Below are 17,398 nucleotides of genomic sequence, written 5' to 3'. Positions count from 1 at the left end.
TGTAAAAAAAGTAAGACAAAAAAAAAGACAAAAACTCAACTGATGTGTATGTTTATGTTTTCTGTTTTTATCAGGGTGGGTTGCTGTAGTAGGGTTTATTTTTTAGTTGTTTTTACTTTATTTCTTATTGTAACGTAGTTAATGTTATGTGTACAGAGTGTTCTGTGTAGTGGACGTTCAACTGCTGAGTCAAACCTAGTTCATGTTACTGTCACTATTGATGTCATGTAATTTTAATCAGTATGTACTGTAATTATCCGTTTTTTCTCCATTTAACAAGCAGAATCTACCTTTGTAAGAGATTTTTTCCTTTTTATTTTTTTATAGTACTAAAACTGTATTTTACCATCATTTTTAGCTATGTTCAGTGACACTACATTTTTCCTCCAGCCAGCTGATCTCAAACTCATTGCCAAACGAAGACTTTTTACTGAAACTTGTAAAAAAACAGAAATGCTTTTTACATCAGCGTCTAGTCAAACAGAAATCGTTTATTGATGATGAAGGACACAGTCTATAGCTGTATTTCATCTCAGTATTGTACACAAGTGTATTTGTAGTGCTGCAAACCCTTTAAGAGCATTTCTGTCGACCTGTGATCCAGTTTCAAGTATTATGCACAAAAAGGAAAGGAAGCAGAGAAAGCACATTTAATTACCTAGACACGTGCCAATTTTATATATATATATATATATATATATATATATATATATATATATATATATATATAAAATGCATTTAAAATTATCAAAATTTAATAACGAAATTTATATATATATATATATATATATATATATATATATATATATATATATATATATATAAAATGCATTTAAAATTATCAAAATTTAATAACGAAATTTTATTTGGGTATAGTAAGATAATGTTTCAGAGAAGAACTGAACACTTTTAAATGGAATTTGCTCCAAATTTGGCCTGGATATTTCTTAATGTAAATTTAATTGTGACGGCATACACCTTAAAAAAAAAATTACCTTCTAAATACTCGAATTTGGTGAAAATTATGAACACAAATACCTTTAGGTCCGAGATGGAAATTTCCACTGAGGCCAGTTTTATCAATGTATTAATTAAAACTATAAACATCAGCATATTTCAATTGAAACAGAATTATTTTGGTTAATGTCAGCAGTATCGTGTATTTTCATGGCGTTACCCCACTTTAAAAATATGTTTGAAAGCAACAGAATATAATGCAAAAAATAAAACGTTCCTCTCCCATGTCCTGCATCCTAAAAGAAGTGATGTCTTTACAATAGTATGTGTGTGTGTACTTCCGTGCTCATGGCAATATAAAACTGAAGTAGAATGACATGAGCTCAGTACTTAATCAAACAAACGGTATCTAACCATGTGTCTTTTCAATATTAGGGCCAAACAGCATTGAAATTGTCTTAGTCGTGTCAGCTGTAAACTGTTCAATTTGAAATGGTAAATAAAGTTTATTTTAAAGATCAGATTGTGGTTTGTGTTTTATCACTGTGGGTTTTTTCCTATGTGCATTGAACAGTTTGGATGTCTGACAGTGATTCTCACAGAGAACTGAGCAGTCCTTCAGACTAGGGAACACACAGCCGTCTGCTCCCCTTCTGCCCCCTGCTGGCTGTTCTCTGCACTGCAGGAGGAGCGGGCTGGAGACACACTAGCTCACTATTTTTAGTCACCTCCATCTTTAGGAATAAGTCTTTTACAGAACCGGATGCTTGGACCGAGGCTGCTGGGACCAGTCTGAAGGTTGAAGCCCTTAGTGAATTTGCTCTGTACTTGCAGTCTTTGTCCCCTTGTTTCAAAGCAGAAATGTGGATCGTGGACTGAGCACTTGGGGTGCTCATTAGTGGCGGAGCATTCCTGATGTGGTTTACGTCTATGGGTGGACATGGTTTGCATGGTATTGGTCCTTCCAAATAATTTTCAGAGAGAACAGGTTTGCATGTCTCCCTATAAAAGAAAAGATATTTAGTATATAGCATAGGCATACATTTTTAAATGTACACACACACAAACACACACACACACACACAGCTACAGGACTTTGCATTTTTCTCAGTTCTAGAAAGCTGATCTGACCTTATGTGGATGTGTGGGTTTCTTGTACTCTGATTATTTGTGTTGTTGGTTATTAAACTCTGTTCGTTCAGATTCCTCAGAATGAGTCTCCGTTCCTCTTTGAGCTCTGAAAGCCAAAAGAAAAAACAATAAAAATCAGTGACGGGTAGTCTGTTTCACCACAAACCTTTTTATGATCACCTTGGGGAAAATTCTATTCTAGTCAAAAAGAGAGAATTCTGCGTTATTACTTTCGTTGAAAAGCATTCTGGTCTGAGTAGATTGATCTTTGTGGATTGAAGATTGTAATCATGATAAGTCGTACTTATGAGTGGTTGGAAAACCATTTTTCTTTGAGACGGCAGAGTTACTGATTTATCTTGTTTTAGTTTTTAGGTTTAGGTTAGTTCTTGTCTATACAATCAAAAGAAACTGCACATCACACATAGGCTGACAGTTTTTCATCAGCCAGGAGTTAAACAGGAAAACTTGCTTCGGTGGTGAACCACTAGATGGTGGTGACACACAATTCAAAAGGCCACTTCACATCTGGAGAATTGTAAAGGGTTATAACAAGATGATTTGATTTAATGGTCATTATGACGTTATGATTATCAGGAAAAATTATGCAGTAGGATGGATCAACAAAAGAGACTGCAGGGCATAGTTAAGTATGCAATCTTGTTTTAGTTCAGTCTGTCAGTAGGCTTTTGTCTGAGACAGAATTGCATGAAAACTCAAGATTAATAATCACATACCTGCTACACTGGGTTCTGTCTGAGCACTGGCTCTCTCAGTCTCAAGGTTTTCCTGTGATAAAACACATCAACACAAGTCAAAGGATTTCTACTCAGATTCTGCTGGTTTATTAAAGTCTCACAGTCTGGCCATGCTGGTGTTTAGCTGAAGACTGGTGAAAACAAAAACCCCTCTAAAACCAGTCAGCAGACCACCCTGTGAGAGCAGCAAACCATCTTAGTGTAAATACGTATGTAAGTACAACAAGTACATACAATATGGTACTATAGTTACTGTAATTTATTGTTATTATATTAGTAAGTACATGTAACGTGGAACAAAGACACCTTACAATAAAGTGTTATACTCAATCAAAAAAAGGTGACAGTTTTAGTCAGGCTTTGTCTTTGGAGCTTCATTATAATTGTGTGGTTGAAGCAGATCCAGAGCTCACACAGCTCTGCTCCACTGAGACTGAGCTCTTAAAACTGAACTCCAAACCACATGCTTCTGCTGCAAAGTCATGGATCTCCATTAGCCCACGTTATATGGCAGGGAGTACTATTAATACACCAATCTGCCTGCTGCCTCGGTTTAATTTCTCTGAGTCACTGCTATATCATGTGGAGTCATGCTTACTGTCCAGCACATGCATTATACTCTCATCCTTTAAAATGAGACGAAAACAAACAGAGCGCCCTCACTGCCAGCGTACGGGACGCTATTCAATTTAGCCCTGCGGTCTGTGGCCAGCAGAAGAAACCCCAGAATCCAGCTGGTAAAGAAATACCACAGCCACAGTTACGAGGCCGGTCACTGAAATCTAAGAGCAGAGGGAGACAGGACGCCCACTGACACACTCCCTCCACACTCAATATGGCCCAGAGTCAGATGAGTCGATGTCAGTTCATGGGACAGGCCTATTTATCATTAACTAAAAATAAAAAATAAAATTAATAAATACTTACAATAAACATAAATTGTAACTCTTTACTATAGGGACCAATTCTCACTATAAATGTTTTTATTAGTTGCTTTTCTCATTCTTATATTTATTTTTTTCGTTATTATTTATATTATATCTTATATTATTTTATAATATTAAGATATTGGATGCTTATTGGTACTTATAAAGCACATATTCTGCATGAGCATATTCTACACCCCTAATCCTACCCAAAACCTTACCTTAACAATTTACTACTTACTTACTATTAATAAACAGCAAATTAGGAATTTATTGAGGCAGAAGTCATAGATAACGGTTTGTTAATAGCGAGTACTGGACCTTAAATTAAGTGTGAACACATGAACCGAAATAAAATAGAAATTATTTCAGCTAGTTGCCAAGGCATTTGATATTGAGGTACTAAAATGACTGAAACTAAATAAACCAACTTTAATTGAATAAAACACATATAATAATGACCAAAACAAAACAAACAAGACAAATAATAGTAATAGTATCTCAAAACGGTGCTGTGGCAAATATGTTAATATTTAAAATGAAAACAAATTAAATTCATAATTTACTCACCTAGTAAAATCGCTATTTTGGCTTATTCTGGCACATTTACAGACATGGTTATTAATTTGCATAGCCCCTGGCAACAAATAAACTAAAACTCAACAAAACTACAGTAAAGATTTAATTTCCATGACTTTTCCAGGTCTATCCCACTTTCAAAATGTATCCAAGTTTTCCAAAAATATGAAAATCCTGGTCTTGTGGTTCTTGTTGCAGGAAGAAATAGTGAATTAGAAACATGAAGTTAGTTTACATGCTGCGTTTTTGCTTATTTTAAATCTGTTTTATTATTTTAAACAATTCAAAGCCATCTCGTGTGCCCCTTTGTGCTGCGTCCCCAGTGGTCCCCAGGCCCCTGATTGAGAACGACTGGTCTAAATCAAACATTAAATTCTTGACTGGCATTAATATTCTGATTAACAGCATTCAGATTAAATTGACTTCTCCCCAAAGACGTTGTACACCGGAGGAACCGTTTCATTTCTTCAGCATCAAATGTAATGGTACGTGACAGAACACATTCCAGTCCAGAGGGAACACTATGCCCTGGTTTTGCACTGTCAATAATGTGCCTGTGGATTTAGGTGAACTTCAAGAGCAGCGCAGTTTGATGAGGCAAGTTTCCAGCAAGAAGCAATTTGTCTGTCCACCTTGAACGTGAAACTGCTGTGTTACATGATGCAATCACAGCCAATCAGAACATATGTGATGCTTAGCAGGATGAGATTTCACAGTGGGTGGTGGACTGGATTCGTACTGTATGTGTCCAGTCGTCCGGATAGAATGCCTCAAATAGTATGTGTTAAACAAAACCAAATGGTGCTCTCATTTGCTTTGCATCTGTGGCTGAGCTCTGCACTTTTCCAAAGAGAAACTGAAGTTTGGATGAGATGAGGTTCAGTAGAAACCTGAAGCTCCTCTGGCTGATTGAGAGGAGATCAATATTTAGCTGCACTGATGGGAAACTTCCTGCACCAATCATCTCTGGATCTTTAAGAGCTAGTTTAACATATGAGTTTTCAGACAGTAGAAATGCTCAGTGATCCATTATGAAAAACATATGATGGTAGCTGATGCATGAATATCCATTTGCCAGCTGCGTGTGTATCACATCAAAAGGAACAACTGTTCTTTATTTCACACTTTACATTAGTGTTCATAATGTGCAATTATAGAAGTACCGTATTTTCGAACTATAAGTCGCACCTGAGTATAAGTCGCATCTGTCCAAAAATACATCATGATGAGGAAAAAAACATATATAAGTCACACTGGACTAGAATTGCATTTATTTAGAACCAAGAACCAAGAGAAAACATTACGGTCTACAGCCACGAGAGGGCGCTCTATGTTTAAAGTGTAGACTATAGGAGCACTGAGCAGCATCTCTAGCAGCGCCCTCTCGCGGCTGTAGACCGTAAATGTTTTCTCTTGGTTCATTTCTCTCGTTCAATGTCAAATTAATTTTGATAAATAAGCCAAACTATGAAAAAAAGTGCGACTTATAGTCCGGAAAATACAAGTACTTAGTGGTTCTGTACATAATTACACATTGTTATTAGTAGATATTTTCATTGTTACTGTAAGGATAGAATTGCTTATTATTACAAAACAAAATAATAAGAATAGTATATCTTAAACTAAAACTGAAGATTGAAAATAAAAAAGCTATTATTAATAGTATATAAATAATACCAAATAACACTGATTCTAGTAACCAATCACAACACTGAAGCATCATAGCAGTGATTTTTGCATTTACTTTCTTCAGCAAATAAAAGCACTATTGAGATTATTATAGTAGGTAACACTATTTGGACACTGTTGTGTAAAGCACTGCGATTTTTTTCTTAATGAAAATATAAGCAAATATATATAAGGCCAGCTGTCTCATTCTCAAAGGCACAAACTTCAATATACAAATTCACTCTTGGTACAAATTCACTCCACATTTTTCATTGGTACCAAACTAAGATAATTGAAAACAATTAATAAGCAGTTTGTTTAATCAGTAAAAGCAGTTCCACAGGGTTACAGCAATCAGAGCTGGGTTTGAAAACTTACCATATTAATGAACTATGATCTGCACTAGTCTTATGAGGATGAAACTTGTGTTTATGTCTTGCAATACATGCATATACTAGTATATGATTGTAAAGCGCTTTGGTTGTACAGCAAGACACAATAAAAGCACTATATAAATGCCTCATTCATTCATTCCAATACTTCTTTCACTAAAAAATATAAATGGTGCAGGTCAAAAGGGAAATCTAAACTTTGACCAATCTGAAAGCATTTTCTTTTTCTATGCAGAAACCACAAAGTGCTCATATATACCAACCAAACCCAGTATTTATTGGCTAAATGAGTCCTTACCTGCAGGATCTGCACGTCTCTTTTCAGTGCTTCAGATTCTTCAGTTATGACTGACCTGTCAATCGAACAAGACCTTATATTATAAAGGATCAAGTCTAAATACAGTATGTAGTCTAAATCGACAGACTTTAAGTGGATTGGGAAAAATACAAACAAACAAAAAAGACATAGTTTTAAGTGGTATTATATATTTAATTCAAATAATAATGTTCATAATGGCAACCATAAAGAACTATCTACATTCTGCTCCATTATGTACTGCCAAGAAACAGGGGACTGCTTCTCATTTAACTACTTCATACAAAACTTGACATCTTGAATTACTCTTAAACAAGTTAAATCAGTAAAAAGAGTTTTCGTCTGAACTGGACACTGCACCGTGAATTCTTTTCCAGATAAGTGGGGACCGAAAACTGGCCTACTTCTCTGTTACATAACTGTTGTAGTCACTTAAACTCCCTTCACTTTTCTATTAAAGCCAAGGAATCTTGCTTATGTCAGGGTCTGGTATTCATTTGCTCACAATGAGGTCTTTTGTTCTGATGGAGGGATAGATCGGGTGGCTCTCTTCAGTTCCCCTCCCTCTATCTCAATACCCTGCTGCCCCGCTGAGCAAGACGTACTGTTTGCATTCCTCTTGGCTGGGAGGAGAAGGAGAGGATGAGAGGTAGGCAAGAGAGAGAGGTAAGGAGTTGAGCGAGGGGTCTGAAGAGAAAGGCTTTAGGACAGAGTGAGAGAGAACTTCAAGAGGGTCTCTTCCCTTGTAACGTACTGAGGCAGTAAGAAATGGTCATATTAGTAATTAAAAGCACATGGTATTTAATAAATAAATAAATACATTTATATTGTTAAATACTTACTTAATAAAATGTCATTAATTAATTAAAAAATGTTATACATTTGATTAAATAAAATTAAATAATTTCAAACCTTTAGTTTATTTAAATAAAATAATTCAATAATGATAAATACTAAATAATAATAACAAATTAATAATAAATACATTATAACTTCATAAATAATGTGAAATAATTAATTCATTAATTTCAAATGTAAACTTATTCTGAAGCCAATTTAAATTCAAGCATTTAAACGTATGGCTTCAGATGAAAAGCTTTTTAAGATCGAGAGACACTAGTTCAGTCAAGTCTGTTCAAACATTTGACTGGTAGCATATGTATGAGCTTGCAAACAACCTTAAATTCAAAATGTAGACGGTGATTTCAAACCAGCAGTAGGTAAAATAATCCTAGATGAAGGTGTGTGAGAGCATGAGCAGACTTGGAAAGAGGCAAAAAGCAAGGACGGTGAGGCAGTCCAACACTTTATTCTCACAACAGCATGTTTGCACAAGAAGGAGCGTGTCTGGTCTAAATCCACAGTCAGCATGAGCACATGTTGAGCAAAGAAGGGAGAATTCTGCCCTGAGGAATGTATGTTCCACAATATTAACTTCACTGCGCAACAGGATCAAACTGCAAACGGACCATCTCGCTGGCTAAAAAGTCATTACATTATGTACATGGCCTCAGGTGTAAACAGATGATTCCAATGTTATCTGCTTGATAAAAAAGTAATTGTGTTTGTTGTATGCATGGAATTAGGTCTGACATTTACTGTGTTGTTCATAGTTTTCATAATAAGCTCAAAGCTATCCTCAGTTATAATAGCATTTACTCGCACTCTGGGTGACTTCCATTTGAAATGAGTATTTCTGTGCTCTACTCACTCCAAAGGGCAGAGCACTTGATGTGAGCTTTCTCAAGGGTGCTGTGCATATACACCTACCAGTCAGAAGGTTTTGAATGTTTTTAAAGAAGTCTCTTATTCTCACCAAGCCAGCATTTATTTGGTCCAAAGTACAGCAAAAAAAAGTACAATCTGAAAATATTTTTACTATTTAAAATAACTGTTTTCTATTTGAATATATTTTCAAATATTAGAATTTTCAGTCTGAGGTTAGTATAATAATAAAATAAATAAATAATGGTAGTAGACATGTAGTTGAAAACACTTTATTCTGAGGGTCCCCCAGAGATAAAAATGCTAATATGTACGGAATATTTCCTGCTGATAAAGGCTGAGTAACTGATCATTAAAAAAAAAAAAAAAAAAATGAGAATGCACCACCAAAGACAACAAGACAGCAACATTACTTCCTTAAGTTGACAACTTCGTAAAGTGAATCAGTTTCTCACTTTCATGTAAAGAGACCCTTCGAATAGTGTCCCTTCCCACAGTTCCCTCAACAGTGCAAAAATGTTCAGTTACTGACTAAAGAGACCACATGCGCTCACCTGAGATGGGTCACAACCTCATCTATATGGGTGATGTTTAACTTGTGTCTTAAGGCCTTGATTTCTTCTTCACAACTGGAGTGAGACGAGAGGCTGGAGACGGACCTGAAAAGAGTATTAATCAATATTATCAACATTATTCATGAACAAGCACACTCACAGATACACATTTCTGAAACACCAACCTGCTTCTAGTCTCGCTCAGACTTGACGGTGGTCTGGAAGGTGATTGGGTTTCACACCGGCTGCGTGGACTCCCTTGTCTCTGTTTGCTACTGCTGCTCAGTGCGTAACTCACCACACTAGGACTGTACTGGGCCATGACCTCCTCTTCATCCCTGAGACACATTTACTGACACTGAGAATGGCAGAATGGTGAAAGTGGACAGTGCCTGCACAGATCATCTACCATAGTGACTCACAGACAGTGACTTTTTCCTTGTTAAAATGATAAAACAGAAAGTTCGACTTAATTGGGTTTATTCTATAAATAAATGCACTGTTAGGTCTTTTAAGGCAAAATAGCTCTGGTGTCTCATTATGTAAAGAAGCTATTTGGGGAGTCTCTTTCTCCATAGTATTGATTTTCTCTTGTTTAAGAGAGCACTAAAAATGAACAAAAATGCTGAATTATATCCAAAACAATATCATTTAAGAGGAACGCATTTCTGGTTTGGTGTCGAGGCCTTACTAAATGAGCTATGGGGTGCCTGTAGTTACATGTGCCATCTATCTATCTATCTATCTGTCTATATATACTGTATATATATATATATATATATATATATATATATATATATATATATATATATATGAATAATCACCTATTACAAATAATTTTTATTATCTCAAATAGTAAAGACAGAATGTTGATATTTTAGTGGGAAATAAAATAGCTCTCTCAGTCCTTGCAGCAATATTAAAACAGCCTCACTGTGTGCATGAGAGAGGATGAAGGCACAAGTGAACACACAACAGGGGAGCAAAGGCCTTTCATCCTCAGCCAAGTTTTCCAACCATAACTCAAGCTTGGACTAGATGTTACAGTCCACTTTGAAATGTTATCGTAAACTAAACAAAGGTTTGCGTTTGGAAATGCATTAAATCAATGCATCTTAATTGAAGCTTAAATGTGTTAACAATTGCAAACTGACAGCTTTAGTTTACCCGTCATTAACCATTTCCATTCAATCCTTTATAAACAACCAGAACTTTTTAACTACTTCCTTTTAAACTATTAATACAAACATATGAGGCAGAAGAACTATATTACAGGAAAACATTTGAATAGCCAGAGATACAACAAAGATGAGGCAAGCAGATGGTCCTTTCTCTCTCGCAGTCATTACGCAGACAGTAAAGCTGTGTATCACTTTCAGCGCACCCCTGCTCACGTCTTCCCCGGCTTTCTTCTTTAGCACTGACAGGATACAGTTTACATCTTTGTGGGACTTTTGTAGCCAGATGAAAAGATCCAGAAGACTTTAACAAGCATCTCTGACTGAATGCGTGCGATACAAGCAGAGATCTAATGCCAATCTCTGCTCGGCTCATATAGAGGGGATGTCCTGACAGGAACAGAGGCTACATTGTGGGCCCAGACCAGTAAGCAGCTTAGCGGTGTTCACAGAGGAGGGAGGAGACCCACTCCTGCCAACAAAGGTGGCACAGAGGAAACGCCACATCAAAAAGAGGAGAAAAGCAAAATCCCTGTGTATCGGCCCTTTCAAAACCACCCCTCCATCTGCACTGATAAATTACCTACATGTGAAATACACAGTGCACACAACTCTCACACAACAATCTCTTTCCAGCCTTCCTGCACTGTTTGTTGTGGTATCACTCTCCAGAGATTTAAGAACCTCCCTTTTAAAGTCTCAGCCTCTCGCAGTTCACACATTAGCTAAGGTTCTCTTTCAATGCCCACTGAACGGAGGAGACCTAGCATAAAGACACAGGTGCAGCTTGACTCCATACAGCCACAACAAATCACACAGACAAGGACTTAGACCACAAAGGCCATCAGGCGCTAACTAGATCCATTAAATCAATTCCTTTCAAAGCTTTCTTGCCCATTAAAACAGTATTGAGTCAATGATTTCCGGCTTTGTCCAGCATCAGGTGGCGGGAAAGCTCCAAACCTGGAGCAATATGAAAGAGAAGTAATCCAGATTTGTCCTCAAAGCAGATCAACAGCTAAATGACGTCACCCAAGAAATGTGGTTACAAACAAACATAAGCTGAAATTGAAACCAAACAAGTTTACACCCCAACGCTCATATGCAACATTCGTTTCTGGCTGACGGAGCCAATTTGTTTCAGCAATTTGAGAACGAATTAAAGTGTTTTTTTTTTTTTCTGTTGGGCTGAACTTGCCAAACACCTGCTCCTGATAAGCCATGGCTGAAAAGAGAGCTTTTTATTTTTCAAAGAGTGAAGTAGAAATCGGCCCAAAAAGTGATTCTAAAAAGAATAATGTCAATTGTTAAACCCGTGAAATCCTCGCTAATATTGTGTTCTTTGTGATACAGTAATAGATTAAAACCCTTTCAAAAGAAGATCTTGTGTAGACATTCTTTTCACTGTCGAGCTGGTAGCTGAGAGAAGACCTCTCCTGCCTGACTGGTACCTGTAAATATCTTCTTCCCAGTGCATTGTTATATTAGACAAGGAGCCACAAAAAGCCTGTGTTGTAACAAAGAACCCTTAGAAAGACAAGTCACTAGGCAACAAATTGAAATGTAATCATAAATTGCAACAAATTTAAAGGCAAACAGAACGTGACCTGACAAACAAACCAAGCATATTCTTTACTGCTGACGTATCTGCTTCACTTACTTTTTGTGATGTGTTTCTATGTCTGGTCTTCAGCTTTAAAAGTCAAGGATTTATTAGCAAGCATTCTTTGAAGCAATGCTTCTTTACAAAAGTAAAGCCATGACATACGACCTCACTCCCAGTCGGCTGAAAAGAATACTCGGGGTCTCCATTAAGGTCAGAACATTCATCCGTCAAGTGAAGGAAAGCAATTATAACATGGGATCCTTAAAGGAGACTTAACAGCTGCAGATTTTTAAATGGAATATCTGAAATGTTCATTTTAAAAATTACTACAAGTTACAGTTAATTCTAGTAATAGTAATATTGTTACATCAAATCATTACTGCATTGTAGGGAGGCATGATATTTTAATCCAATTTAGATTTTTTTTAAATCTATTTTTAAATAGAACAGTATCTGTTGATATTGAATATTATTTTTAAAGATTACCCATCATCCAATGCTCAGTAAACTACTAATTAATTAACACTGTTTAATATTTTTTAATGAATAAAAAAAGATTATATAGGCTATAAAAATATAGAGTTATAATCTTTCATGTTAATTTTGTTTGTTTTAATTGATATGAATTAATGTTTGAGGCTTGATGTCTGTTGTTGTAACAGTAGAGTATCAGTGTTCTAATGCTGTATCTTCCTCACCTGCCCTGTCTGGCTGCCTTCTCCCTCAATGTGAGCAGCAACAATTGAATCTCAGCTTTTAGCAGCTCTTTAACAGCCGGGGGGTCAGCCAGAGGGAATTTGGGGGCTTCTGGCCTGCTGCCCTTCTCTGAGCAACGGAGTTCCTTCCAAATCTCCTCCCACATCTCCACCTAGAACAGGTCAGCAGAGTAAAGTGTTACAGGAGAACGCTGTTTGGCTCAGCTTTGTATAAAACATTGCACTTTCCAAGTCCCTGTTACAAGCTGCTCTACAACTAGAGAAACACAGCCAGTTGGTTAACATCCCATCATAAGTGTCTCTAATCTCAGCTGAGTTGAAGAGGAATGTGTGTAAGAAACTGGAAATCTGAGTGAAAATCCACGTATTATTCTCACAAATGCCCTACATGCAGTGGAAAGCCAGAGAGGGAAACGAAAGCCTGTCACGGCATTGGCAAACAAAGTCTGTACTCTATTACCAAACTCCACACCTGTCCTGGGACTTTCAAGTTTCCCCTTGGACACTGAAAATACACTTCAAAGCTTGTCGAAGGCAATGCAAGGAAGAGTAAAACCAGCTCCCTGAGAATTTTGATCCTGCTGTGCCAGCATGAAACCAACTTCAAGCCTAAGTAACTCTGCTGAACACAGGCCAGCTTCTTCTTATTTCCACTTATTTCCAGAACCAGGTTTGATGTGCAGAGCCAACAGAAAAACATTTCTGCGAGGATGCAGGCTTAAAAATGTAGGTGAGCTAATGCAAACTTTGATAGAAAATATATATTTTTTTTTTCTTGTTTATTCACTTTCATCTTTTTACTGAATAAATGTTCTTAGGGATAAGCTCTGAGGCAAAAGAGAGAAAGGGAGGGAGGAAAACTGACAGAAAAACAAGATTTCTTAGTTTTGTTCTTTGTTTGCATCATATAATTGCGAAAAGGTTGCACTGAGAAAAATACAAAAACTGTTAACCGCCAGACTTTCTGACAGAGTATGAAGACCTTGGTTGCATTTGTTCAGATAATTCATTATCATGATCACTAGTATTATTTGCGTTGGTTTTTTTAGCTTCAACACACATTCAGAAGTCCTTATCTGGTGTGTCCATATGAACAACAGAGGGGGTTTTAAACAGAAGGTCATAAATCCTATTTAGTGTTTAGAGGAAGGAGGAATTACATACAACTTCCATAGACAAGTTTCCACCCACTATTTCCATATGCACATCACTTTCTGCCTATAGTGAGAGCCTATGCAGTTTGTAAAAGACAATTTATCTTCCAAAGAGACGGATCTGAAACAAGTAAGGTTTGCATTCCATGCAGCACTTAGGATCTACGAGATAATGCACTCTTGGGAGCTGTAATTGAAAACCGGGCTAAAGTTACACAACAGTGCATAAGAGACTTTTTTGTAATTCAGAGCATAAAATTATAAAACACTAATGCATATGAATGCAGAGCACAAAATTGTATGTGCCAAACATGATCTAAACAGACAAAGATCTCTGAGGTCTTTTTTTTTTTTTTAGTATAGCCTTACAAAGAACAAATGTTTAAAACATATATATATATATATATATATATATATATATATATATATATATATATATATATATATATATATATATATATATATATATATAATGTTACCAAACCCTAATCTAACTGAAATTATTAAATATATGCAGTCACCACCTCCAGGGATGTTTCCACTTACCTTTCAAAAGGAAAATATAGGGACTGACAAAAGGATATGACATGAATTATGTAGTCTGGACCTTGCAGTTATTTTTTAAATGTTATGCCTACCATATCCGTGCTTTCAGCAAGTACTTGTTTTGTCTTGCCAATCTGATGCATAAATATGACTTATTTACCTCTGAATACAACTCTGCGTACGTATCAATCAGTGTTTCTCCCAGTACAGCTCGGATCTCAGGAAGCTCAGAGCAGGGAACATTTTCCTTCACTAAATTCCACACAGATTGTAGGCGCTGGAAATTGTCCATGATGCCGCTATTTCCAAAGCTAAGCACAAAAGCTCATCAATGGCGTGCATTCGGTGAGTCCATACTGGAGGGAACCTAGCTGTAAATAAATACACGGTAACACTTCATTTGAAGGTGTTCTTGTTACGCATGTTACATGTACTTACTAAGTTATTCTAAAAGCAATGAATTATGCATAATTAAATGTAAGTAACCCCAAAACAAGCCCTAATCCTAACCGTAGTAGCCTAAGTTAGCCGTAGTAATATAGGTGTAAAGTTGGGGTTGCACTTTATTTTACAGTACGTGTACTAACATGTACTTATAGTGAACTTACAGTGTATTTATCTAAGAAAGTTCTGGTAACACAAGGTAACTACATGGGGTAGGGTTAGGTTTAGGGTTAGGTTCAGGGTTAGTACCTAGTTATTACATAACGTTAGTTATTGTAATTACTATAATAAGTTCATAGTACGTACATGAGGAACAGGACTGTAAAATAAAGTGCTACCAACGTTGGTTAAATAACATACAACAAAAAACGTTAAAAGCGCACAGCTAACGTTACAGCATTCAGATGCTCTGATACACAGCACGCAGGTAACATAAAGAGCATGATAAATAAATAGCCTATAATTCGTAAACAATTATGACCTGATTAAAGAACTTCTTCAATAAAACGTTTACCTAATATTTGGTTGCTTTAAACCATTAGGAAAATGAAACAATGTGATTTGAGTAAGATTTAAGATGGCATACATTTGTGCAAGCATATACAGTAGTTTTAGAACAAGCATATTCACCACAGACAGGCACTCACCAGAACAATCGTTGCTTCCTGTATCAGCGTAAACATTCCTGTTCCCATGGAGACGAGCTCGCGCACTCAAACTGATTGGCTGCATGAGTCTATGCGCGTGATGGTGATATTTATTAACCCATTCAAACCCACTCTACTACATTACAAATGCACATCGCTTCCCCTCCCAGTGATTGAATATTGAATTCTTTTAAAATGTTATATTTGCTGGAGCTTAATGACGGAATTTGTAAAAAAGGATTCTGCAACTTGAAAAGGTTTTTCATAATAGCCTATTAAATTTTTTTGAAATGTTCAAGATACACGTCCATTGCGATTGACATGATTATTAATATATATTTTGTATTATCATTATTTATTTATTTAATTGTTTCTGGAACAGAAGATCGTCTGGATGTTATTTCCCTGTCTAATAGCAACAAGATGGACAATGAACAATGAACAGTTAAATTGCATATTATTGTTTTTCTCCTTTTTTTGTTTCTGAATAGACACACAAAGCTGCAATGAAAGCGAATGCCTCATAAAACGACACCCTATCAATATTCTGGAATTCGGCAGTCACGTGTAAATTGAAACATAACCCAGGAGGCGTAAAAGTCCCTGTGCGCAACAGCCTCCAAAGCGCACAGTCCATTCTGACCATGACATTAATTTGACACTTTATGTAGTTTAGTTAAATAGACGCGTGCAATAGCAAGTTTTTAAACATAACAGTCATTCTTATTTATGCTGCATTTGCAAGTCTTGGTTAGGGACTGAGAAGTTTTTGGTGATGGGCATGGCCGTACTCTGGGGTTCCCCGGTGAGTTTTCTTCTTCTTGTCTGGCTTACCCTGGTGATCAGTGGCCAGTGTGCTTTGGCTTTCTCGGTCGCTGGACAACAGGAGACGACCTGTGAGGCGAACGGCAGTGTTTATTATGTGGGCGAATGGTACTTTTTAGACTCGGATCATTGCACCCAGTGCGAATGTACAGCAGAAGGGTCTGCTTGCGCGCGGACCGAGTGCACATCCCTTCCTGCCGCCTGCATCCATGTCAGCCATTACCCGACAGACTGCTGCCCGAGATGCGAGAAGATCGGCTGCGAGCACGGGGGAGAAGTCTACGAACTGGGCCAGCAATTTCAGGTGAAGTCCAACGTGTCTGAAAAGACTCTACATATGTCCACAAAAAGAAAGAAAGATATTTTTACATTTCTAACTGGACTTCAGGTCTGAATGGTCTCTGGTTTTATATTTGTCGTTTTAAATGCGCTCCTAAATAGTTGAACCCATAACTTTTTGTCACATTGCTTGCAGTTTAAACACTTGTAATACATTGATTTTGATTTGACAAAACAGTGACAAAATAAAACTATTTATACAGAAAATATCATAATGTTATTTTATGATTTAAAGATACATCGTATATCTATTCGCAATAATTGATTAAAAGGTGATTGAACAGGTTTTTCTTTTCAAGGTTTGTTACTAACTCAATAGGCTTTCGTTTCAGTCGTGTCACGTTTTCGCTAGGTGGGGACATTGTTTCAAAGTTTTGGTATTGGCCCCAAAAGAACAATTAAATTTTTTTAGCGCCATCACATGGTTAATGTTAAAATGAATTACGTCTCAATTAGAGGTGGAGATTTTCTACATTTTTGGGCAGGTTACATCTTAACGCCAGTAGGTGGCAACACGTGCTTGTGTAATTAGTGAGATTGTCATTAAATAGTTCACTGAACCGATTCGTTAAAACACTGGATCAACCAAAATACGTCTTATTAGGGCTCAAGCCCAAAGGGCGAGAGGCCTATTGTTTTCCTTAGGATTATTTTTTATTATTATTATTATTATTATTATTATTAGGGCTCAAGCCTGGAGGGCGAGAGCCCTATTGTTTTCCTTAGGATTATTTGTTATTATTATTAGGGCTCAAGCCTGGAGGGCGAGAGCCCTATTGTTTTCCTTAGGATTATTTGTTATTATTATTATTTATTATTATTATTTTTCTTCAAGGTTTCGGGGGCTTTTGGGGCCCTTAACATGCTTAAAAAGTCTTGAAAATTGGCACACACATTGGAACCTGCGGCCATTAGGGCTGGGCAGAGACTGATACAC

At 36.7% G+C, this 17,398-nt stretch overlaps 1 protein-coding gene across 3 annotated transcripts; it reads right to left on the bottom strand.

The window, feature by feature from the left end:
* Positions 1-812: 812 nt before the first annotated feature.
* On the bottom strand, positions 813-15,336 carry ccdc24 (coiled-coil domain containing 24). Of its 3 annotated transcripts, none has more exons than XM_026206207.1 (9): positions 15,298-15,336; positions 14,367-14,577; positions 12,489-12,658; positions 9,192-9,344; positions 9,007-9,111; positions 6,710-6,764; positions 2,826-2,877; positions 2,089-2,194; positions 813-1,959 (listed from the first exon to the last, which is right to left on the bottom strand). In XM_026206207.1, the coding sequence occupies exons 2-9, from the start codon at positions 14,496-14,498 to the stop codon at positions 1,581-1,583; spliced, it is 1,152 nt and encodes a 383-aa protein (XP_026061992.1). In that variant the 5' UTR covers positions 14,499-14,577; positions 15,298-15,336; the 3' UTR covers positions 813-1,580. The 3 variants fall into 3 exon arrangements, with proteins under 3 accessions (XP_026061992.1, XP_026061993.1, XP_026061994.1); XM_026206208.1 differs by lacking the exon at positions 15,298-15,336 and adding an exon at positions 15,237-15,291; XM_026206209.1 differs by lacking the exon at positions 15,298-15,336 and adding an exon at positions 15,165-15,245.
* Positions 15,337-17,398: the final 2,062 nt, after the last annotated feature.

The sequence above is a fragment of the Carassius auratus genome, chromosome 27 (assembly GCF_003368295.1).
Source record: "Carassius auratus strain Wakin chromosome 27, ASM336829v1, whole genome shotgun sequence".
NCBI lineage: Eukaryota > Metazoa > Chordata > Actinopteri > Cypriniformes > Cyprinidae > Carassius > Carassius auratus.
Note: the sequence above shows the minus strand (reverse complement) of the source record. Positions and strands in the feature narration are given on the sequence as shown.